Source organism: Podarcis cretensis (assembly GCF_951804945.1).
Source record: "Podarcis cretensis genome assembly, chromosome: 15".
Classification (NCBI taxonomy): Eukaryota; Metazoa; Chordata; class Lepidosauria; order Squamata; family Lacertidae; genus Podarcis; species Podarcis cretensis.
The window spans coordinates 5279878-5306102 of NC_137185.1; the positions used below are offsets into that span (position 1 = coordinate 5279878).

Here is a 26225-nt window from a genome sequence, read left to right on the forward strand (position 1 = left end):
AGAATTGCAGCAGTAAACAAAAAAATTTAAGAAATATTTATGAAAAAGAACTAAGACAATGGACTTAAGGGTTGCTAAAGAATTTTAAACAAGGATGCAGGGATAGGGAGGTATGGGGAAGTCAAAGAAAAAAAGGTTATGAACCGATGATTATGAAGTTATACTGTGTTACATTGTTCTTTACTTTATGTGTGGAAAATTAATAAAAATCATTATAAAAAAAAAAAAAAAAAAAAGAAATCAAAATATAATCACAATCACAACAAAAAAAAAAAAAAAAAAAAAAAAGATTCTGGGCTCATCCATATTTCCATTTGTCCCGTGATTTCTAGTCCAATAAGATTTTCCTTTGTCTCGACACTTTCTCTGGGGAAACCTGCTGTTTACTACTGAATTGGAATGAATGTCAACTGGGTTTTCTGTGTGCTGATGTTCATTGTGATTCAGCAGTGAACTGTGGGTGTTCCACGGGGAAGTGGCAGTACGAAAGAAAAACCTCTAGACTCTTGCCTAGAAATCATGGGGCAAACGGAAATGTGGATGAGCTTTATTTAAGGATTTATAAGCTACTTCCCAACAAATGCTTCTAAAATATGCTGTAAGCTGCCCAGAGTGGCTGGGGAAATCCAGCCAGGTGGGCTACCTATAAATAATAAAATTAGTAGCAGTAGTAGTAGTAGTACTGTAGTAGTAAGAATATCAACAACACAACGTATTTCGAGCACATTTGCAAACTGGAAAAGCAACTGTGGGTGCTGCTACACACAAACCACAACCAAGCACACACTACCACCCTAGTCACTTATTTCAAGTGTAATTTCAGTCATGGGGAGAGACAAGGGAGGGGGCTGTGTAGGCCGGTGGGTGCCAGGTTGCTGGCCCCTGGACTAAGTTCCTGTTCCGATTAAGCCACTTCCGCCCTACAGAGGAGGTGGGGTTGTGGCTTCACGGCCCCACCCTGCGCAATTGGGGGGATTCCCGGCCATGTCATCCCCTGGCCATCCAATCGGCTGGCTCAGGGGGCGTGGCCTGCCCTATTTAAGGCAGGAGGCAGCCGGGGATCTCCCTCTTTGCCACTTACCAGCTGTTCCAGTTTTTTCCACCCTCCCGCCCTATAAGGTTTTCATTCCTTGACCTTGCTATGGACCTTGGTTGGTCGCCATTGAGGGGCCTGGTAGGAATTTTTCCACTAGGCAAATTGGCACCAGCCACTTGGTTTTCGCCTACCTCGTAGCAAATCGTCACAACTTTCTTGGTATTAGCGGTTAGGCATTGGTATTGTTTTGTAGATGGAAGAGGGGAGGAAGCGCCATCACCTGCCCCACATATTGAAGGGTAGTCCAATAAAGGATTCCGGGAGGTGTGGCCCTGTCCGAAGCCTGGGGAGGTGAAGGCCTAATGCACACCCGCAATCGGTGACCCCAGGGGAGTTCCTAGTTGATGTACATCAGCAGGACTCCCCCTACTGGTGGTTAACCCTTCCCGGAATTCAAGCAGACTGGCTGAAGTCAGATATAGTTGGTTAGGACCAATGCCTAAGCCAATACTGCTCATCACCTGTAACCAATAAAGTTATGGCCTTATTTAGCCCATTAACCTTAATAATTGTGTCATGTGTCATTATTTCCGCTGAGGGAATGGGAACTCGCCACGCAATAAGGCCCTTAGTGGACAAAAGTGACTCTTGGAACTCTTCTTTTGTAAGAAAACAAAGCTTGAATCATATGTACTATCAATGAAATGAACTCAATTCAAATTCCACTGGTGATGCTAGTGCTAAGTAAAGCCCATCAAAGGGCCTTGCATTACTTGGGATGTACCGCCAAATAGCATTTTTATTCTTTCTTTCTTTCCCACCCATCACCCTAGGGTCCCGGTGCAGTCCTTCACAGACTATAGTATTTTAGAGAGCAAATTGTTCCAGAGTTCCCCCAGATTAACATTTGCACCTGGAAAGTTAGCATGTCATGAAAGTTTGGTTAAAACCCTGATATATAGCTTTCCATCTGCAGGGAGGTAGAGATTTGTTTGTTTAAGCACCTGAACCCTAAAATGGGCATTCCCTCAATAGCAGTTTTACATGATCAGAAAACATTGAATTAGGAGTTATTCCAATACATGAGAATTAGCCCTTGGCTCTTTCACCCCCTAAACATTTGTCCATTTTCTCTTTCTTAAGGCACAATTTTTGTTACTTGAGTTCCTTCTATGAACTAAAGCAGTTTAAAGTTAACCGTTAACTTCAAAATGTACTGCCACTTAAAAAACACCTTCACCCCCTCCCTCCCCGCAACATATCCCCTCTCCAAACATATATTTAGCCAATATCGATCTATATATATTTTTCAGAGTTATATACCAGTTCAGCTCCCTAGCACTAGATATGTACCTTTGGGAACACAGAGTCTTGCTTACATTTATAGCACCGTACAGACTTGATAAGGCATTGGAAAGGCAGGATAGAAGCCCATATAGTAATGCTTTGGATTTCTTAAGAATGATAAATGTTTTTGAATTTGAAAGAGATGTGGCTTCTTAAGTTAACATTAAGTATTCATAACGTTTGATCAGGCCACTTTGCTCTGTGTAATGCAAACTTTCCCTGAAATCAATGCATAATATGTTGACCCGTGAGCAAATAAATAAATAAATCGGGAGCTGTTTTAAGAGAGTTCCTTGGTTCTCCAAAGGAGATCAGGTGTCACACACTGCAAAAGTTGCCATGACAATCACCCATTTAATACAAAACAACAGACAGTGGTGTGCCAGCCCCACAATTTTAATAGCTTCTCCCAAGGAATCATATAACTGAAGTATAATCCCTCTTGAACATGCTCTCTGTCTTTTACTTTCTTTTCAAGCATTTGGTCTAATGAGTCAACTGAATTACTCCATTTCCTCATTTTGGGCAGTGGAAGGAAATACGAGCTGTACATTTTGTTTTATATTTATCAAGTACATCAACTGGGAGAAGAACTGCCTCTTTGTAGACAGATAAATATGGGCCCCAGAAGCCAACTGTTCCAATTTTGACCAAATGCCCAAGGGGTGGGGAGAAGCACCATCATACCTTGGATCAAGAATCTTCCTTTCCAGAGAGCAAAATGTTCTTGCTGGCTTGTTAATCAGTCACTGTAACTATTTTGCTTTAAAGGAATTGTCACTGTGATGAAGGGTCTGGTCCACAAATGCTTATGCCATAATAAATCTGAGTTGCCACAAAGTTCTTTGTCATTTTCCTAAAAACAGTGTATTTCCCAGTAGCTAGCTGTGGGACTTAACTAGAGAAAAGAATAATCTGGCATACATCACCAGCCTCCTGCATGCTTTCCTCTACCCAGGATCAGTTCCTTCCCTTGCATGCTGCTGCTTTTAAAGATTTCCTCTTCCTGTGGATAGATTTGACCATGCAGTGACACACTTTCTGTGTGACACGACTCCAAGCCCACTCTTCTTCTTGCCTTGCTTCCTGGCTCTGCCACATTTTGGTAAGAGCTGTAGCTCAAGCATAGCATGCATACTGTAATTTGCATGCTGAAGGCCCTTGATTCAATCCCTGGTATCTTCAGATAAGCCTGGGAATGCCCCCGTCTGAAACCCTGGAGAACTGATTACCAATCAATGTAGACAGTACTGAACTAGATGAACAAATTGGTTGGACTAAGGCAGCTCTCTATGTTCCTTCAGCTCCACTATTGCTGCTGCCTCCTCCTTTTTGCCTAAACTGCTCCAATTTCATTCCTGGAATTGACATTGGCTTGGTTTCTCCAATAGGGATACTTTGCATTCCCTCTAATTAAGCACCTTGGCTTAGACTCTAGCATTGCCTCATTCCCCAGAGACCTTGATTCTGCAAGGAGGCAATGAGTCACTCCAAAGCATAACAGCAGTTGATATTGGGGGTTCCTCCTTTCTCTGTGGAATGGACACAGCCAGAGACAGTGCATTAGACGTCCTGCAGTTGGACATAGGGGGAAGGAGTTCCTAAACTGTGGTCTGCAAACCAACAGCAGTCCACGAGCTACATTCACATGATCTGCAGTGTGTGTGTGAATTTGTAGCTGAAGACAGGAGATGGCACACCCATCATACTAAACATTCAGATTGAAACTTTTTTGTATTTTTGTTGCTTCTTTTGTTTCTTGTGTTTTATTGCAATGGAATTTGAATTCTATGGAAATCTGATTGTAATAGAATATATAACAACTATTTTTATATATAGTTTTTTATTGTGTGACAATTTGAATTTCATAGATTTCAAATTGTAACACAGTACAATAAAATACAACATAAAAAATAAAAGCAGCAATAAAGATACAAGTAAAAATCATAAACCATCTAGAGTTGTTACAAGTGGAAAAATCAATACGTGATCTGCCAAGACCTGCAATTTCCAAGTCAACAATGCATGTGGGGGGCGGGGGGTCAGAACTGCTAACAGGGCATTGGGCAGGTGTTGGGGTCTACTTAAGATTTTTACTAGAACTCCAAAGCCCACCATCTAGAAACCCTTCCCAATCTACTGCAAATGATGCGACAATTTACCAGCTGATGGGAATTTACCAGCTGATGGGAATTTACCTTCTGCCAACCCTCAACAACTTTGTGCCCATTCCCCTGTAGGTTATTATCTGGCCCACTTGCTTGAGTGATCTAGAAATTCATTGTTCCGGAAGTGCTTTACGAACTGCAGCTGGTCTCTCCAGCTGGTTGGCAAGTCCTGTCTTTTGATTGGCCAAGGCATCTCCCAACCTCTCTGTTCTAACCATATCCTATATATACATCTACAGCTTCCTGACATTGGAATTCCTTTCATGAATGAGTACCCCTATGAAAACATATCACACTTCTGATAGATGACATCATTAATGCCCTCCCCAGCCTACTGCATGTACAAACTTATTTTGCACGTTTTGAAGACATATTCATAGATGAATCTTTCTTGACGGGCAATGTATGTGCAATAGTATTAATTGAATTTCCCTTCCAATGGCATTGTGAAGGATGGAGTATAATATTCCAGCAGTAGTTGGATCCACAGCAGCTTAAATAAATCTGGCATTATTAATGAATACATTTCGGTTGTGTCAGCATTTTTGACTTGTGTATGTTTCAAAAAGGCTTCCCCTTTTTCCCCTTCCAAAGAAAGAAAAGAAGGGAATCATCCAAAGCCCAAATATCTGTCAAAATAGTTAAGCTTGTTATATCCCTAGCCACCCTCAGGACGCACACATAAATCAGGTTTTTTTGTCAGGCTGATTATCTCCGCGCATGTAAAGATTTTGAAATACATAAATTAATGTCTTACCCCAAGAGGAGGGATTTCGCTTTTAAGTAGATGTGGCTTAAGAGGATGTCTAACATTTAGAGGCTGATAAATGCCTCTTCAACTATCTGCCACTGAAGAGTGTTGGCTTCTCCTACTGTAGTGCTTTTTCTTTTCCTTTTTTAAGGCACATGCAAAAATTGTTTTAGCTTCTTGAGAATCTCGGTTATTCCAAGAAAAAGACCCAGGTCAGGATGAATGAAGCCTACAAGGTTCACATCAGATGGAAAAGACCACACTCTTCTCAGCAAAAGGAGGCATAATGAAGTCATCCACAGATTATTCATTAACGGAGCATTCCAAACTCCCAATCTGCCCTGCTGGGGCAGATGGAGGGAGGGGACAGAAGTGTCCCTCCACCCAGCAACAGAGAGAAGCTCCACCATCAGAAAAGAAGCACCTCAGTCTGCCCAAATGGCAAATGGATGGAATATTGCCAGTGATAATAATTGATTTTTTTATTTATTTCAACTGCAGCAGAACACATTGTCCAGTAGCATCTTAGAGACCAACTAAGTTTGTTCTGGGTATAAGCTTTCGTGTGCATGCACACTTCTTCCGATACCTGCTGCAGTTTGTTTTCTGCCAAAAACTACTTTATTCGTTTCAGTTTTGAAATTACATAACTTTCATCAGTTATGTGATTAATGACAAAAGTTATGTTGTTATTATATTATTCCAGCCCATTCATTTCAATGAAAAAGAAATACAATGTAAATGGGGCTGGGCAGGTGTAATCATGTATCATTTGCAGGCTGAAAGCAACAACAGCAATGAATACCAACCATATTTGCTGAATTGATTCTGTTCTAGGCATGGGACAAATTAAGCAAGCATCACCATGGAGAGTGTCTCACCCAAGTATCTTCCAAAACCTGTCCCTGGCTATAATGCATTTTAACAAAGGTTTGCCAGACCAGTATAATATGGCTTATTCATGTATGTATTGTGTACAGAGCACAGCTTTAAATGCAGTTACGTCTAAGGAGGAATGGCAGCCTATGTTGGAAGCTGTTCATGCATGCAAATTTGATTTTATTATTTATTACATTTATGAATTGCCCTTCCTCCACATGGTGCTCAGGGTGATGCACAGCAAAGATAAAACAATAAAATACAGTGGTACCTCGGGTTAAGAACTTAATTCGTTCTGGAGGTCTGTTCTTAACCTGAAGCACCACTTTAGCTAATGGGGCCTCCCGCTGCTGCCGCGCCGCCAGACCACAATTTCTGTTCTCATCCTGAAGCAAAGTTCTTAACCAGAGGTAATATTTTTGGGTTAGCGGAATCTGTAACCTGAAGCGTATGTAACCTGAAGCGTATGTAACCCGAGGTACCACTGTATATCCACAAAGACACATAATTACCCACTGCTGTTAGGTATCAGACAACACAGTATCAAACCGTATAGAGTTGGATAGACAGAAACAAAGAAGGAGGACAGACATCACTCCAGGGGGAGGGTATTCCATAGCCAATTTGGCATTGGAGGAGGCAGCTCTGCAGCAACTTGGACTCTGAGCCACTCAGAGCTTTAAAAACCATGTTTGACTTGTGAATATTCAAGGGGAAAGCTACAGGCAAGATCACTCCATCATATACCTTTTTGTCAGTAAGGCAAAAGTCAGAGCAGTTTGCAAAATGCAACTCTGAATCAGCTGTGCTTGAATGCAGAAAGTGGAAAATGGGAATGCCTGTGTCGAAAACTTTATATCCCATGCAACAACAAAATACCAGGAAGCTCAAGCCATCCAGGTTCCAATGCCAACAAAAAATGTCCTGTTTGGTTGTGGCCAAAATGAACATTCACATTGAACCAACATAAATAGTGGTATATTAGCAGCCCAGGTAATGGTAGGTAAAGAGGAAGAAATAAAATAACTCTTAAAAATGTAAATATAGGGAAAGTAATTCAGTTAATATCCTGCTGCTAAGAATTGCATAGACCCCTTTATACTCATATGCTCCCATATGCACTTTAACACTAGTTAGATGTACCCTTTGCAATGATATACCAATAAGTAAGCAATGTATTGGCCCACTGCTGTGCCTTGGAGAAGGTTCTGCACTTATAAAAACCACCGGTCACATCCTTTTCCAGTCTCTGCAATGAAGATTTTCCAAATAAAAAATACCCTGTATATTGTGTATAAATATTCTGAATACCCGGGGAAGGGGGTTGATTGACTTATACCATCAGTTCTGAGCACACTACAAAGTGTTATACATCAAAGGTTTCAGTTGGCTGAAAACAGGAAACTGCAGAATGAGTCAAAGCCCAAGAGAAATATGCAAATATGAATGGATAAATAGACAACACAGTGTCAGCAACCAATGAAAAATGTTGAGATACTTAAGAAAGAGTATCTGATGCTCACATGTGGCCACGCTTGAATCCTCTGCTGCCGGAAATCAAAGACAACATTCACAAAAAAATGTCTGGCACAAATATCAAAACTATAAAGGTAAAGGTAAAGGTACCCCTGCCCGTACGGGCCAGTCTTGACAGACTCTGGGGTTGTGCGCTCATCTCACTTAAGAGGCCAGGGGCCAGCGCTGTCCGGAGACACTTCCAGGTCACGTGGCCAGCGTGACATCGCTGCTCTGGCGAGCCAGAGCCGCACACGGAAACGCCGTTTACCTTCCCGCTGGTAAGCGGTCCCTATTTATCTACTTGCACCTGGAGGTGCTTTCGAACTGCTAGGTTGGCAGGCGCTGGGACCGAGCAGCGGGAGCGCACCCCGCCGCAGGGATTCGAACCGCCGACCTTTCGATCGGCAAGTCCTAGGCGCTGAGGCTTTAACCCACAGCGCCACCTGCGTCCCATCAAAACTATAAGGCTACGCAGATTCTGGGTGCCAGTGACAAGAGTGTGTAGAGTTATGCTGGAAGCTCAACCTGGAGTTAGAGATTCTGCACAAGAACCATTGGCATGAGTGGGACCTGCAGCTGGCTGGGGTTGATAGGAGTTGTAGTCCTAAAACATCAAAGGCTCTTGAGGCACCTTGAAAACTAACCAGTTTATTATGGCATAAGAACTGGACTCCACTCCATACAAAATTTATGCAAAAATGAATTTGTTAATCTTCAAGGTTCCAAAACACCCTTTGTTGTTTTTGCTACAACAAGTTTTACGCAACTTCCCAGATGAAATCTTTTGACAGCCTAAACATCATCGGTAATAATATATAGTCATTTCTCTTACATGTCCAAAGGGATCCAGGTGGTTGTTGGTGAGCTTTAGCTTCTGAAATGACACCAGCTGGCGCATCCAGTGGGCTCCTGTGGCAGGTGAATCTGGGTGGACATACAATCGCCCAGGCATCGCAGGCTCAGCCTTACCTGCCACCATCCTGTGAGGGGAGCAAACGCAGAAAGGTTAGTTTTATGGTGCTCATTTGTATATTTAATTCAGTACGATATGTTTTGCCCAACGTCTCCAGCCATTCAAGGACAGCTACAAAATCATAACCATAAAAGGTTTCTAAATGAATAAAGAAGAACAGAGCAGAAATCTGATGGATTGTGAAGTAAATACAGCAGATAAAAGACCAAAAAACCACTTTGTTTTTCAACTACCAAACACCAGCCATGAAATGCGAGCCTTGTATTTTTATTGTATGCTTTATTTTTAGAGAGAGCAACATCAACAAATTTAACCTAAAGATTTTTAAACAGCCTTGGGGGTAGTTTGAAAAGGTCTCTGCTCTTTACTTTCATACCCAACTGATATTCTGAATCGGATTTATTTACTTTAAATTTACCATCCTTCAGATAAGTCCAAGGATGGTTTGCAGACACACCACATACACAGTGGTATTCAACAAAGTTTTTCTCAGACATATTGAAATTAATGGACCCAATTTACCGTAGATGTGTTCATTAATTTAAATGAGTCTACCCTGAGTGAAACTTCGTTGAATACCCAGCAGCGTAGCGTGGGTTGTCAGCACCCGGGGCAAGGCAAGTAATTTGCGCCCCTAACCCCTAACCTGCCGCCACTGCCAGCTTCTTCTTGTTGCTGCCTGGGCTGGTCGGGTGTGGTTCTCTCCCGCGCTCAGCGCTGCGCTGGGCGGCCGCTGCACTGTCCCTCCCCCACATAGTCCCTCCCTCGCTCTCTCTCCGCTCCGCTCTGCACCGCAACGCAACGCACGCCTGGCACCCTCCCCCTCCACAGTGGGCGGCGACCCGGCAGCTCAGATCAGATTCGGACAGCCAGCACTGCAGTGAGAGAGAGTGAGTCAGGTAGGGGCAGAGAGCTGCGAGTGCGAGCGCGTCCCCCCCCCCCAAATGTTGCGCCCGGTGCGGATGGCCCCCCTGCACCCCCCACGCTACGCCACTGTGAATACCCCCCCAGTGCTTTTTGAAAGCTTGACAAGCTTTGCGTACGAGGTGGGAGGTGGAATTGTGAGATTTGATGGAGACCATCACTGTGTTTTTCCATTTTTACTTCACGACTTCCGGAGCTCTGCTTTGGCACTGGAAATTATATTCCAGAGCTGGACCTCAGATGAAGCCCTGAGCACGTTCGCCTTTCCATCTGCCATCTCTTAGGCTTCCTTAGTACTGTTGATCTGGTCCAGTGAAATAGACTGTACTCCCACAATTCATTTGGGGAGCAAGAGTTCCAGTTTAGTTGAAAACCCAGGTTGCCACAGAAGACTTTCCCTCCCTTTCACCGCCCTAGTTTTCTCACTAAACCAACAAGATGAGCATTCACTGTCTGCCACTAGCTGTAGCTCAGTGGTAGAGCACATCCCTGGCATTTTGAGGTACGGTTGAGGAAGTACCTCCTACCCAAAATGCCTGGAGAGCTACTGCCAGCCAGTGTAGGCAATAATGAGGTAGACTGACCAATGAGGTCTTATACTGACTGCAGTATAAGATAGTTTCCTATGTTGCTATTTTAAATCAGCCCTTAATTCAGAACCTTGACAAATGAGATCTTTATTTTTAGAGGAAGCACCTGCTTTGCATACAGAAGGGCCTGGGTTCAATCCACGGTGTCTCTAGGTAGAATTGGGAAAGACTATTCACTGTCCTAGCAGCTGCCACCCACAGTTCACAGTAAGAAGCAATGGCTACAAACACACACACCCCTTGGGTCATAAGAAGTGTTCAGTGGGCACCTTCCCAATACTAAGGAGACTGTGGAAGCAGAATGCGGGTTAAGAGTTAAACACTCAAAGCTCCCACAATTAAGAGATGTAGCCTGGAGATATACATCTCATGCACACACCCCTCACCTTCCTTCATATCCTCTCTCAAAACTTTATGATGACATCCTTGACTTAACTTCTTAATCCTTATCCCAAATTGTAACCCCAGCTAAAACAAAAACTGTCACTCCCACTTTCTCCCATTTGTCATTTTGCTCTTCCATCTATTGTTTTTCCTCACTGTCAACACTGAGATTGTAAGGATTTCAAGGGCAGGGAGCTTGGGTCACATGCACACTAACACATTTAAAGCACAGGGCTTTTCTCCAAAGAATCCCCACAGAGCTGCAATTCCCAGCACCCTTAGCAAACCTACAGTTCCCAGGATTCATTTGGAGAAAGAAATGTGCTTTAAATTGTATGTTGTAGACATAACTTTTTTTAACCTTTGAAAGTGCAAAATCCTAAGTACACCGATGAATAATCGGTGAATAGCATCTACTTGATGGTTATAAACATTTTTGCACAAGGCCACTTTGCTGCGACCAAGTCTGCAAGCCTCAGGAATAAGCAGCTACCCTTGTTTACGAGTTGCTCACAGTATCTGGGATATCTGAAGCAGCTTCCCAATCATTGTTATTGAACCAAAAGCAGTCCTTGTTTACACAGGCAGGGCATCCCTGAGCATTTAAACCAACACACTTTTGCTTGCTCCACTTAAAAACCACTTATTTAGAAATATATATAAATACTACTATTTCATTTTTAAAAAATCAAAACAGTTTACAGCAAACATTTATAAAACCATACAATAAAAGCCATATAAAAAGTTAAAATCAGACATCTATTAGCAATTGTGGGAAGAGATAGTCTTAATTGCTTGCATAGGCATAGCAGAATAGCGAGTTTTCAGTGGGTGTGTAAAGTTTGGCACAGAACAACACATAATGCATTAATGGTGTCCAGAATACAGCCACAATGCTCTAATTCAAAGTATAAGGAGCAGTGTTTTGATGTTTCCAATACTTGCTCCATATATAGGGGAAGTCTGCCTCAAACCTGCCCCCATCTGCAAAGCCAAGTAGAGGCTGTGCAGGTTACAAGTTCCCAAAAATGAGAGTGTGGAGGTGCTTAGGGATGAAGAGGTAAGTAAAGATTGCTTTGCCAAAGACATTTCCTGCTCTTCCTGTTGCAAGCTATACCACCAAAACTGAACTACGATCAGGATGAGGCCGCAACTCTAGATCTGCTAGGGTGATTTTAATTGTGTCATTTCAAGACATACCATTTGTTGTCGCAGAATTTGTACCGGTGATCGTCTGCAGGTACAATATCAATCAACAAGATGTACTTGGTCTTGGGGTTCATCCCAGTGACTTTCACTTTGTAACTTGGAAACATCCTCCTTACAGAAAGGACACAAAACAAACAAAAATAGACATTAGGTCAGAAGGCAGAGGCCAAATTGAGAAGCAAACAAGCATGCCCTATAAGCCTACTCCAGGCAGTACTGAGGAATGCATACATATTTTCACTGTGTGTGTGTGTGGATGAATCATAATCCCTAGATTCCCAATTTTAACACACACACACACACCCAAAAAAGAGCAGGTTTCTAGCATTTGTAGAACCTAAGATACAATGCAAAATGCACAGGCAGTATTCTTTTCATTTTGCCTATGTGAGAAACTAGCCTGCTCCCCACAACCCTTCAGTGTTTTATTTTGCACCCAACAAGAAATTTTCCTGCAACCAGTCCAAGAAAATTTATTCACCATCAACTGACTGGTTTATGTTGCTGTTTGGTACAGGACAGCAAGATGACACCTGGTTAATGTGCACAGAGTACCTAGAGCCAGCCAAGCTATTTTGGCACCTGAGACAGATAATTTTCTTGGGGAGTAAAAATACAATAGAGTGAGCAACTAACAATTTGCTGTCATCTTATGAACCCCCCGAATCATTAGCCTGAGGCAGCCGTTCCACACTGCCTAGTGGCAGTACCGGCCCTGGTTATATAAAAGCTGAGTACTATTACATAGTGCTTTGCAGTCATATATATCTCTTCAATAATTTCCCATGAAGCACTCTAGGAGCATTTTGAAAACATTTCTATGCGAGATTCAGAGACTTGGGGAAATGTGGTGTTATCAAATACACCTTTCTCTCTCCCCGCCCCAAGTGCTCCCTAAACCAGAAACTGGTTGAAAGAAACGGTGTAAAATTCTCCCTCAACATATCCCTTTTCCCTCAGTTCACCTAAGAAAAATAAAAATTTCCCTCAGCTTCTTCTCAAATTCCTCCTCAAAAAAGATGGCAGTGGGGTACCTGTCACAACACCATTGGGCTTGATAGTCTTATCCTCCTCATAAATAGAGATTTGTATTAGTAAATGAACAAGAAAGAAAGACAAATCCTGGTGACAGAAGAACAGTCTCTGTCTGTGGGGTGAACGATCCTTGTCGTCAGAGCAGCCATTTTGTAACCGCTTGGGCAAAAATCCACAAAATGGGTTCCTTTTAGAAGACCTTTGAATCAGCTCTTTCTAACACCCTTGCATAAATTCCAGGTGTTTACCATGTAATTAGTTGGAGCTCAAAAGGGGGCGGTTTACCAAAAAAAAACCCAACCCAGCCATCTTTGATTTCTGTTCATAAGCTGTGCCCTTCTCTTAACCTTGGGACACAGGTAAGCACCTGTATAAATACAGTAGGATATTTCAGTTTGCAAATATACAGACTAATTCACACTTTTTAGAGGGAGATGAGAGAAATGCTACAGAAAGAATCTAATTTTAAAGCCAAAGTTTATTTTATTTTTGTTTTGTTTTAAATTAGGCCTTAAAAAAAAGCTTATACCCAAAAATGAACAGGGGTTAAAAAGGGGGGGAATGGGTATTTAGAAGTTTGTTCAGTATAATTTTAAACACAGCACTGGAAGATTCTACTAGGATATTTATGAGCCCAACTTCTAAAGGGCTCTTTTTTGTCTTTTGCCTACCGAACATTTTCCAAACTGTAGCACATCCAAGCTGCTAAAGGAGCAGAGATCTGATATACTGTAAATGTTAAGTGCTTTTTAATGGCATTTAAAATTAAGCTTTAGCATATGGAATTCATATAGAGTAGACAAGTCAGAGTTTATAATGTTCTTTAGAATAGCCCTCTAAAATAAATAGAGTGCAGTGAAGCCTCTACCATAATATATACAGCCGAAATTCTTTGAAAGGATAACAAATTAGGACTCACATCTGATCTTAGGTCTTGCTTAAGTTGCAACCTACTCTGTAACTGCCTTTGGTAGCATTTGGCTTCACAAATCAAGCTGGGTCAACGAGCCACTGGATCTTGCCAATTTTCTACACCCTTTTCCAGGAAAAAGCCCTGGGTATGAAGTTTTTTTTTTTTTAAAAAAAGGAAAAATTCTGGCTGTGCATTGACATTTCATCATGATTATTAGCTGTTGCATTTTTGGTGTCTGCAAGCACCATGCCAGCGACTTGTCAGTTAAATTTTCTTAATGAAAATGTATTTCTCAACCTCTTGGCAACTGCTGGGGCTTTCAATCAAAAGCTTGGGCAATACAGTATGTGTGTGTGTTTTATATATTTGTGTGGGAAGAGACACTATGGATCAAAAGCCCGGCCTATCCCACCTCTCCAGTAGGTTGTAGCAATGTAGTCATCAAAATTGGATAGAAACTGAATTTGTGAGATGTTTCTCTTTTTTGATTGAAACATACAAAGGAAAGCACAGGCAGAATGAGATAATTGGGCAACTATCCGACCCAACTGTGGTTGGCAGCATCCAAAACTTGCACACCCAGGCCAAACGGGTCGGTCTGTCCTTTGAAACAGCGGACTATAATAATAGAAGTCATTCTCCAGTTTTCTCAGCTAGCAAGTCATGTGGTTATCTGGCTTCTTGAATGGCACAGAGACAGTGAATAGAAAAGGCAGGGGCAGCTCTACATACCCTCCAATATTTCCCCGATGAAAATAGGGACGTCCCATTCCATAATTTTACTATTTACACCCCACACATCTTACTGGGTTGCCCCAACCACTCTGGGCAACTTCCAATATATATAAAAACATATAAAACATTTTTAAAAACCACTTCCCTATACAGGATTGCTTTCAGACGGCTCAGAGGTTGGATAACTCCATACCCTCCAACATTTATCCAACGAAAATAGGGACATCCTAAGGAAAAGTGGGACATTCCAGGATCAAATCAGAAACTGGGACAGCTTCTCTAAATCAGGGATGTCCCTGGGAAATAGGGACGCTTGGAGGGTCTGGCTCTACCTTTAGGCAAATTATGATGGAGGGAAGGCTAGCAAGTCCCCAGCCCCCAGCCCCATTCCCATATTTCCTGAACAGGGATGAAGAGGCTTGGTGGCTGCTGGACTGGCTGGGCCTGCCTTGTTTTGGCCTGGCTGCTTTCTCCCAATGTGCCACAGAGACTGGGATATTGAGAAAGGCCCTGGAGACAGAGTGGCAGCCAGCTCAGGATCCCACGGCCCAACAGACATCACCTGTGCATGTCCACCCATTGCTACACTGACACAGCGCATGCTGGGACTGCTGATGCCCCATGGCAGCATTTGTTTGAGAGTGAAGGAAGCAGGTGTCAGACAAAGTGGTGAGCGGGTAGCAGCAAGGAATTAAAAGGAATTATACCAGCTGGATGTACCACAGGGTCTGCTCAGCACCTCCTAACTCAGTCTGCTGAGGAAAATCAGTGAAGGGCCATAGCGCTGTGATAGAGCACCAGCCTTGCATGCAGACTCAATTCCATGGCATCTCCAGGTAGGGCTGGGAGAGAGACTCCCTTCCTGAAATCCTGGAGAGCTGCTGCCAGTCAGTGGTAGACAAGACTGACCTAAATGGACCAATTTTCTGACTTGCTATATAGCAGCTTCCTGGGTCATTATGATAGTTTTATGTTCTAGTACTACTTCTATCAGGTAACTGGGGGGATGCTGGCCTGTTATCAGCATTTGTTTTGGTTCAGGAAGTGTGGATATGATAAAGGGACCCCTGACAGTTAAGTCCAGTTGCGGACGACTCTGGGGTTGCGGTGCTCATCTCGCTTTTCTGGCCAAGGGAGCCAGCATTTGTCCGCAGACAGCTTCCGGGTCATGTGGCCAGCATGACTAAGCCGCAGTTTCACATTAAAAGAAGGATCAAACGAATTTCTCCCCCATTCCGTACAAACCACACTTTGGCCAAAGGAAGGGAAAAGCAGACTGAGTTCACTCAGCAATAATTGGGAAGTTTTGTGGTAGTTGCCCCCTCCCACGTTGACACCACAACTTAAATCTTTCACCCTAGCTTATGAGCAGGGGGGCGGGACAGAACACCTCCAAAAGTTTGCAGGTGAGTTTTTAGTCGGACTATAGCATTGGTAGCCCCCCCCCCCAAAAAAAAATAGATATCTCTCTATATCAGAAACTACACACCTGGGCTTCATGGAGCTAGACTATGTTGAGATGCAAATCTTCCTTTATTAGTTGGGGAAGACGACAGCTGTTACACACCAACCCCATGAAATGTCAGCATGGAGAGGAACTGTCACATCCAAAGTTCTCCAGCTGGCCTTGACATTCTAAAGAAGGGAGACAGAAAAACCCACCACCCCACTAACTATGTTCTCTTCCATCTGTATACTGTACAGAGAAATGGGAGTTTTGTAAGCAGAGGAAACAAATAGATTACCAAGTCAAATTATTGACCTACTTTCTATGTTGATTTGCTCAGTGGGGAACCCCTGTGAGCTGCAAAGTATTCTGGATAAATTCTAGGGCAGGAGAAGGGCTGACTGGTCTTACATGGCCTTTGTTTGGAGGGGGGTGTTTTTGCACATGAAAACATTATACAGTGGTGCCTCGCAAGACGAAATCAATCCGTTCCGCGAGTCTCTTCGTCTAGCGGTTTTTTCGTTTTGCGAAGCAAGCCCATTGACGGCTTAGCGGATTAGCGCTATTAGCGGCTTTTAGCGGCTTATCGGCTTAGCGGATAAGCGGCTTAGCGGCTTAGAAAAAGGGGGGGAAGGGAAAAAAACCCCGCAGGAACTCGCAAGACATTTTCGTCTTGCGAAGCAAGCCCATAGGAAATTCGTTTTGCGAAGCACCTCCAAAACGGAAAACCCTTTCGTCTAGCGGGTTTTCCGTCTTGCAAGGCGTTCGTCTTGCGGGGCACCACTGTACTAGAAATGGGTAATCAGGGCAATGTTCCTCAGAAAATATGGTGGCCACCTTCCAATATCTGAAGGGCTGTCTGATAGCCACCAACATAGATGGCTTTAAAAGAGGATTTGACAAAATTAATGGAGGAGAGGGCCATTGGTGTCTACTAGCCCTGATGACTATGTTCTGCCTCCATTGTTGATCCAGCAGTCTTTTCTTATTTTCTTAAGACTGACTGGGGTTCATAGGAGATGGCATGTAGCAACATCTGGAGAGCTGCAGATTCCCCACCCCTGAGAGATCAAATGGAGGACTGTCTATTCTACTTTGGAGGAAAGGGCTGCATCCATGCCACACAACCACTGCTCTTCAAATAGCTCCCAATGAGCCTATTGCATGATGTAGATCAACCGTCCCCAACTTGGCACCTCATAGATGTTCTTGGACTACAGCTCCCATCATCCCTGACTGTTGGCCATGCTGGCTGCTGGGAGTTGTAGTCTAACAGCATCTGGAGGACACTGGGTTGGAGAAGGTTGCTGTAGACGTTTCTGGACTGTCTTTCTATGCAATCAGATCACTTTGGCAGCCCTGCGTAGAACACGGCACTGCTGGTGGCCAAGTACAAAGAAAATTAAGAAAAAGGCCAGGGCTAAAATAGCTAAGCGATGAAGTGAGAGTGACTTATTAGGTCTGATAATGAAGTGATCCCTCCTCAGTTCAGTTTGTCCTGGGCACATTTGGATAGTCACAAATGGCTTTTAAATTAACTGTTAGAGGAGAAACCACTTAGGGGATTTGTATTTATTTAAAAATCAACCTCTTTTTTTTAATTCCTTCTAGCAGTCCCACAGTTCCTGGCTGTGTTTGGCGGTTATTGACATAAAGCCAAAAAGTCCATCCAGAGATTGATCAGCCTTTGAATCACAGAGTTTATCTGGTAGGGGAGGTGGGAATGTGTGTTAGACTTTTTGGCTAGGGATTTCTGGCTTGTTTTGGACAACATCCCCAACCAGTGAGTCAGCAGCAGTGCCAATGACGGAAGTGGCAGAATCCCTCATCCCAACCAACAGAGACATATACTTGTATTGGCAGAAAGAGCATCAGGTGTGCTTGTATGTGGGAACTGGGCAACAGCCTCTCAGGAAAATAGCAAGCTGGCTTATACCTAGTCAGACCATTGGTCCATCTAGCTCAGTATTGTCTACACTGACTGGCAGCATCTCTCCAGGGTTCCAGGCAGGAAGTCTCTCCCAGTGCTGCCTAGAGATACCATGGATTGAATTTGGAAACTTCTGCATGCATAGCAGATGCTCTACCACCAAGTTACCACTTGTCTCCTGAAAATAAAACAAGATTCCTGACCCTGGAGTTTTGCACTAAGGGTTGCTTTAATACAGGAAGCTGTGATATAGAGAGTCGGCCCCAATAGCCCATTTAAGCTCAGTGTTGTCTACAATGAGTAGCATCAGCTCTTGAGGGTTCCAGATGGGACCTGAAGATGCCAGGGGCTGAACCTGGGACTTTCCACATACAAAGCATGTACTCTCCCACTGATCTATGGTTCTTCATAGAGAATACTGAGATCCCTTCAGAGTCACTTCTTCCAGTGATACCACCATAGGAGGTACAGGTGTTGGAGAATTCCAATGGAAAGGGAAGTAAAATTTGGTGCAGGTAAGGAAATTAGTCAAGCAAATGTGATCAGTATTTGTTCACATCATTGTTGAGGGTGGGGGGTTAGGTGCACAAACAATACCTGATTGGTGATTTTTTTAAACATTGTTTTGACATTTCCTTTACATTGAAATGGTTGTAAGCTACATAAATAGTTATGTATGTTCTTTTTCATACAGCAGACAGCGAAAGAATAACATAATATTAGGCAGAAAGCAAACTGCAGTAGAATGGAAACAGTGCTTGTTGTGACAAACACATGTTAGAACAGAAACCACTGCCTAATTCTATGTTCACCCCTCTGTTTAAAGCCACTTTTTTGCACTTTGTTACAGCTGATGGACCTTCAGATTCTAAGAAAAAGCAAAGACTAAAGTCCAACCGCTTATGATCTAGAAAACACTTCTTAACTCAAAAGAGTCAAATAAAGCCCATTATGCTTCACTTCATTTCAGAGTGCCATTTAATATGACCCAAAAGAAACCCAGAATGTTGAAATATTGTTTAGCTAGAGCCGTAGCTACAGGGGGGCTAGCCAGGTTTTTTGCCCTGGGTGAAGCCTCTAGAGGGGTGTCATTGAGACTCCCGGCCTGTGTGTGTGTGTGTGTGTGTGTGTGTGTGTGTGTGTGTACATAAATGCACAGGGTGGGTGGCAAACTAGGTCTTTGACCAGGGTGAAATAAAGCCTAGTTTTGCCCATGGTTTAGCAGTAGCTCTCAGCAGGGCAGAACTGGATGGAGGGGCGGCATTGTTTACCTGGCTTCTCAGGTGGCTGGGGAAACCCAGCCAGATGGGTGGGGTATAAATTTATTATGATTATGATTCCCAATGCACAGAGGTCACTGCTGGTAACCCAGGGAAGGAAGGAGAAGGAGGCATAGTTCAGGTGCAGTAGACGCAATCTGACGCTCAACGGTGCACCTGAAATGAGCCGACTCCCCTTCTGCTTTTCCCCTCCTCGGTTACTAGCAGCGACATCCATGTTGGAAAATCAAGTGTAACACTGGCCCAATTCACTCCGCCACTTACTACTGTTCTTTAGATCTAGCACCAATGGTGGAATCGTAGAATTGTAGAGTTGGAAGAGACCCTACCGGTCACCAAACCAACCCCCTGCAAAACAGGAATCGTAGCTAAAGAATTCTCATTGCAACATGTTTTTTTGGAGGGGGAACGTGGCTGACTGAAGAACTTTCCCAATGCTTTAAAAACAAAGAAATGCAAGCAGCATGCGCACTCCCATGTTGTAGGAAGGAGCCTACAAACTTAAACAGACAAAAAGAAGCCGCTTCAAATTGCAGAAGTGGAAAAATTAAAGTTTGATGGATGAAAAAAATATTTTCATCCATCAAATAACTGGAGAGGATATGGATTCAAAATCTAGCATTGTGTTGGCAACACGACTTTTTGAAATTTTTATTGGAGGGGGGTAGACAGAGGAAGAGACAGAGCCATTTCACCTTATTACACCAAGAGCAAAGTCCTATATTCACCAGATAAGTGTGAACGTCTTAAGCTGTTACCTGCAATTCTATAATTGCGGAACATCAGTACTGAGGGCAGAATTCAACATTCTCCCATTTGCATTGAATCAAACAAACAAACCATCAAGTTTCTAGTCCTTACAGCTGGGCTTGAAACAGTATGGACAAAATCTGATGCAATCTAGTGGGGCAAGGCTTTCAGTGTCTCTTTGTCCCGCAATCCCATTCCCCCACCTTGCAGAAGAAGCAAAGCCTCAGCAATGATGTCTAAAAATTGTTGTAATTTGCATTCTGCAAGCTTTCCTTGGTGGAAATTTTAGGTTGCCTCCTTTTTTTTTATCCCCACTTCCTTTAAAAGCACAGATTATACTAAGCCTTTCGTGTATGAGACAAAGAGTCAGCAGAGGCCTTTTGGAAGAAGAAAAAGAGGCAGATGACCCTACAGAAAATACTTTAGAAAAGATCAAAGCACTTCCCACTAAGGTCCCGTTTTCCCAGGGCATCAAAACCGTCCCATCCCCAATTTCTCTTATCAACCACGCCACTCTCTGCCATGACGTTCTATATACAAAGTGAGGGCCGTCCTCTTTGAAGTGCTGGATTAGCCTGGGCCAGATCCTTACTCCAGAATAACAAACAAGGCAAGTTCAGCGGGAGTTCTCCTTGCTAGTTCATTTTTCAGCCCCAAATCCACTTTTCACCAAACACAGGAAACCCTGAACCTGTGGCCTTGCGGACAGATCGAAGAGATTTATCTGGTGGCAGTGCCATGGAGGTTATGTGGAAAGGGGGAATTTTTATATTTGGGTACATGTTTTTATAACAACTCATCTAATTCTTTTTTTAATATTTAGAACATTCTCTCACACATCTCACAGGAAGGACAGTTAACCCCATACCGTTGCACGAGAGATTTAAACAAAGATTTCGTTTCCATTACCGTAGGAGGGGAACAGAGTTTGGTTGCTTTACAAGCTGGTTTTAGACTCTCCCAAGGCACATCTCAAAATTGACAAAATTCCCCCCCACCCCCAAAATAAAAACCCATAACAGAGCTAAAATTAGATTCCCATTTTATTCAAATGTAAATCTTGAAAAGGGCCCTATAAATATCACAGAAGTGGGATCGCGGTTAACGACCCTGCTCTGTTTCATAACCGCTTTAATTGCTCCCATAAAAGACAGAACCAGTGTTCTCCTAGGGGCCAAGGGATGGTCTCTTAAAATCAATAAGCCTTAAAGGATGCTGTTCAGAGAGGACCCAGTCATCGAGGGTAAGTTGTCCCACCAGCTTCAGCCCACCAACAGAGCAGGGGGTGTGGAACAGAAACACTGCACCAGAGAACAGCCTCCATCACACACAGCATTTTGATTTATTTTTGCATGCCATTCCTGACTTGCAAAAATCTTGCTCCTGCAATTGTGAGCCTCACTGCTCCAAGCAGAATAATCTGCGAGCCAGCAAATTCTGGGATGGGCTCACTACTTAGCGGTAGAGCATGCAAAAGCTCCTAAAATTCATTCCAGGCCATCTCCTGTTTTTTAAAAGGAGCAGCAGCAACACAGTAACTGCACAAAGCAGATTCTCAACAGCCAGGCTGCAGTCCTTTCCCTAACAGGAACTGTGGCGGACCTATGTTTTTGAAGCCCTGAAGCTTGAAATGTTGTGGAGGGCCTTTGGCAATCAGCAATGAGGTCTTGATAACCCGTTGCCTTATTCACATCCAGCTTTGTTAACAGAGAGCTTCTTTGCAATGTCATTTTCTGGAGACAATATGTAGAAATAATTTAAACGCTCTTCAGCAGAACAGTCAACTTGCTGCGGTGCTCCACCTTTGCAACACCTGCACCACTGACAATCAAACTTAAGGACTGTCGAAATAGATACCACCATAAATTAATGATTTGAATCATGGAACTCAAATTGCATCTACTGGACCCAATTCTTTAAAGCAATGTGAACGAATATTGATTTCGGGCCCCCTATGGGATTCGGGGCCCTGAATAGCCTTGCCATGTCCGATGACACTGATCTAGACCAGTGGCCTGATTTTGCCAACAGATGTCTCCGGGAAAGAAGGGCAAAATCACTCAGAAATACAAGTTCATTGTTTAACTTTGATAAGATCAGCCCAAGAGAAATTGCCAGCAAATTCTGCTTTTTGGAGTTTGCATCTAATGCATAATTTCCAATTAACTCTTTTTTAAAAAGAAGAAGAAGAAGAAGAAGAAGAAGAAGAAGATATTCTGCATGCCAAAATAAAGTCATAATAAAACTTTGGAACTGGAAAAACACACAGATTTATGCACTGCGATGTTCAAAGCCTTGTATACTTCTACACACCATATTTTATTCATGAAGGAGTCAACCCATTTTATGCAAAGTTCAGAGAACTTGGTTAACATAAACTTCTTTTTGTTTAATCTTCTGATGATTCCCCTTATAATATGAAATAATCGCTCTGAGTTTCCCCGCCCCACCTTCTGTAACAAAAACAGTCCAACGTTGAAAAGATAGCGAGTGCATTTTAAAGATGTTTCCACTTTATAAATCACAGGCTCTTGGCAACAACGGCGTGCCCATTTGCAGCGTGGAGGTTGCTCTGCTTTTTCAACATCCCCCCGCAGATCAAGCCTACAAGGGAGTAATGAACCTAGTACATAGACGCTAGCAATAAATTGCTGGTAATTTATAGGGCTGGCCTCGTTCTAATGCATTCAAAGGGGAGGGAAAGAATAACGTTTCCAAAGCCGATTGTAGCTGCTGGGACACAAGTCCTCCCTTGTATCACACCCCCAATCTTTAAAAATCAACCACGATCGCTTCTCTTTTCCACCTCATCAGTTCACCAAACAAGTTGGAGAAGCCCTGATTATCCAAATCCACCATGGACAATCCTTGGTGTTATTTGAACAAGTAAAATCAAACAAGGAGTGTCCATAGTGAATATGGATAATCAAGGCTTGTGACCACCAGGGGCAAGAATTAGGACGGTAATCTATTTGGTACCAGGTTGATGTATTGCCCCTGGTGGTACAGATATTGGCAGAATCCTGATGAAAATGGAAACAAGAGTGAAAATTGCCAATGTTCACTTATACATCCCATGTCTGGAATGGAAATGAATCCCGTGAATGGGGTTGATGTTCTCTTGCAGAAATAGCAACGGATTTTCAACCCACCATAGCCCCAGACCACCACAGCCCTGCCTCTCCCCCACAATGTCTGGGCTTTCTCCAGTGTTAGTCATCCTCAGTCAACCCATTGAGATTAATGGACCCAAGTTAGGTCAGGTTCACTCATTTCAATTGATCTACTCTGAGCAGGACTAACATTGAATAGAATCCTCTACCCGCAATTATAGTGGAGAATTTCAAAGAGGTCATTGGCGCAAGGATCCAGAGCTCAACTAAATAGAATACATACATACAAAGGACACACACACACATTTAAAAGCAACATTTAAAAATGACAGGATTTTAGAAACCTACCTTCCAGCTTTAGTAATGATCATTTCTGTGCCAGCTTCGTGAAATTTCTTCCATAGTTCTTTCTCATGCAGGTACACCTTGATGTTCTCAATGGTCTTCAACAAGCCAATCAAACAAAAAAAGAAGAAGTGAGAAAGCCACAAAAACGTAAACTGAGAAAAGTCAAACACAACACAGCTACTGAGGAAAGTCGGTTAGGCCAGACCAAGCAGTAAAGAGAAGAAACAAAATTGGATTTTGTTGTGAACTAAAGGCCAGGCTACCCGGCTGACTGCTCTGGAATTACTCCCAAATCATGCAGGCTCAGCTGTTCCTTGAGTCTAGCAAAGCCCTGTGCAGGAGCCACACATCAGCTGATCAGTGATGCCTGCAAAGCCCTTTAGGCTGAGCCAGGTCTTAACCCGCCCCACACCTGGTTCCTATATGTAAGGGCGGTGGGTGTGGCTTCACTGAAATAGCCAAATGGGAAGGCCTAGGAGGACTCAATTACACCCACAGACCAGAGGTTCCCCACCCTGAGGTAGAGGGTGTGGGGCTGTGCATGCCAACCCCAGCTCGACGCATGCAGTCCCACCCACTCCCCCTTTCTGCTCATGGGACAGTTTGAAGTGGCAGCGGAGGGGGGGCGGTTAAGTGCATCAACTCAACGCGAGAAGCGCTCTGGTGTGAAGACAGAGGCTGGAGGATAGGTTTGCACACGTGACCCCACAGTCATCGTCATAAGTACACAGTAAATGTCCTTGTGTCACATCAAGATGTGACCATCAGACTTTTTCAATCACTGCAAGCTCGTGGCAATGAGAAGATCCCACAGCACCCGATCCCAGTCCGCTGTTTCTACAAGCTTCCCTGCTTACCCCTATGTCTATAATTTCGCCTGCCGTCAGTGTCATTTTAAGCACTGCATACAGAAGTTCCCTGGTTCGGTTCCTATCACTCCCTGTTTTCATTTATTGTTATTTATGTACTTTAAGCATCAGGTAGCAGCTGATGGAACAGACTTCTGAATGAGAGACCCTGGAGAGCTTCTTCCAATCAGGGCAGACAAAACTGAGTTAGATGGACAAAATAGTCTGGCCTGGGGTAAAAGAGGTATCTGTGGTCCTTTCTAAAAATTCACACCCTTAAGAATATCTCTTGGAATTAAAAGCAAGTGCCTGTACAGTTTGCACATGTTTACTGAAAAGTCCAACTACATTAAGTGAGGCTTAGTTACCTTTTCAGGTAGGTAGGAAAGCTTGTGGTTGTGATGATAGAGGCTCAACCTGAGGCCACCTATAGAGTCTATAGCTCACTAACCAGATCTAATCTGCTGACTAGATTGACCAAAGACCAAAAGAAGCCTCTCATTGGTTGACTTCACTGAAATCTGCATTTCCCTCCATTTAATGGCTGGTGACTTGTATTTCACTTTAAGATCAATCTTCTTTGACTTTTCATAATCTGCTGGTAATTTGTCTTTGCTTTTCCTCCCCCTCCCTTCCCAAATAATCAGCTATCAATCATCAGAGCAAACAAGAGTTAAAACTGAGCTTCAGGGCTTGAGGCATAATTGTTATTACTTAAATGCATGTTGAATTTATAACACAACTGGTTTGGGTTTTTTAAAATATAATTTCAGGAGCAAATGCAGGCTCCCTCTCAGTTTCACCTCTCAGCTTTATTATTATACGACTGGTTATAATTCTGATACAGGAAAGTTGTCAACACTTTATAAAAACACACTCACTAAACAGATTTAGCCAATCAGGAGCCAGGATGGATTTGCAAGGAAATTTACAATCTTTCTCCCCCTTTTGGCAGAAAGGCACACAATTACATTTAATTATTGCATGAAAATGGCAGGATCTATAACTCTTTTTAAAGAAAAAAACAAAACCAACAACCCAAAAAATGTGATTACAATAAATAATTTGGCATATAATACTACTGTGTGGTCAGAACTGTTTTTTTCCTAGCAAGGTTAGCAAACAAACCACATGGTTAAAACCAAACAAAAACAAGGAAGATGGTACAGGTTTTTAAGTCAGGGTTTGCCCCCCCCCAAAAAAAAAGTGAATTAAAAATACTCCATTCTTGTAAATCCTGGGAGCCAGTACAGTGTGTTAAGTGTGTCAAACCTGGAGAGGGGAAGGGGGACCTGTGTTCAAATTCCCTCTCAGCCATGCAGCACACTTAGGTGACCATGGACCTTGCCCCCATATATCTCAAACTATAACCTGAATACAGTGGTACCTCTGGTTACGAACTTAATTCATTCCAGAGATCCATTCTTAGGCTGCAACTGTTCTTATCCTGAGGCGTGCTTTCGCTTATGTGGCCTCTGGCGCACAATTTCCGTTCACATCCTGGGGCAAAGTTCGCAACCAAGAGCAGCTACTTCCGGGTTAGTGGAGCTCGTAACCTGAAACGTTTGTAACCAGAAGCGTTCGTAAACAGAGGTACCACTGTATTAGGGTTGATGTGATGATAAAATGAATTACGGCACAGTCAGCTCCTTGGAGGAAAGGTGGGATATAAACACAATAAATTAATTTATTATGACCCCTAAGAATTGTCCATAGACGGGATTTTAATACCCAGTGTTTCTGTACAGGTCTCTATCATGGGTGTGCCTTCTCATTCAAAAGATCTAAGCCCAGAACATGCAGCGAAGCAACAGGCAGCCTCCTCTGAGGACCAACCGTTCTGCCACATCTCTACACTGGGAGTGATGGAGTGATCCACACCCAATGCAGAGCTGCAACGAAACGGCCTGACACCAACAGAGGCTCATTGGAGGAAAGAAGCAAGCACAAAGCCATCACTCATGCAGAGTGACCATCTCTGAAGGAGAACCATTCTTTGGAGCCTCTGCAATGGAACGACCCAATGAGCTAATCACACTCAAAACAG

General features: G+C 43.2%; 2 protein-coding genes and 1 long non-coding RNA gene across 11 annotated transcripts in view; 2 read left to right on the top strand and 1 right to left on the bottom strand.

Annotated features, from left to right (window-relative positions):
- The window catches only part of BRIP1 (BRCA1 interacting DNA helicase 1), a 229597-nt gene extending 221818 nt beyond the window's left edge, over nt 1-7779 (top strand). Inside the window, exon 25 of the mRNA XM_079955409.1 lies at nt 5454-7779. The gene's annotated coding sequence lies outside the window, so the exon portion shown is untranslated. The remainder of the gene's footprint in view (nt 1-5453) is intronic.
- The window catches only part of TBX4 (T-box transcription factor 4), a 109929-nt gene that overhangs the window by 26391 nt on the left and 57313 nt on the right, over nt 1-26225 (bottom strand). For 8 of the 9 annotated variants that reach the window (XM_079955649.1, XM_079955648.1, XM_079955651.1 and 5 more), the window contains 3 exons: nt 23331-23425; nt 11771-11890; nt 8532-8679 (listed from right to left, as the gene is read on the bottom strand). In XM_079955649.1, coding sequence (XP_079811775.1) covers nt 8532-8679; nt 11771-11890; nt 23331-23425 — 363 coding nt within the window. Of the gene's footprint in view, nt 1-8531; nt 8680-11770; nt 11891-15951; nt 16290-23330; nt 23426-26225 lie in introns of those variants that run through there. The other variant, XM_079955656.1, reaches the window with a different exon arrangement.
- On the top strand, nt 12819-18798 carry LOC307204364. Its single transcript, XR_013833640.1, has 2 exons — nt 12819-13173; nt 17521-18798. It is a non-coding gene; the product is annotated as an uncharacterized lncRNA (long non-coding RNA).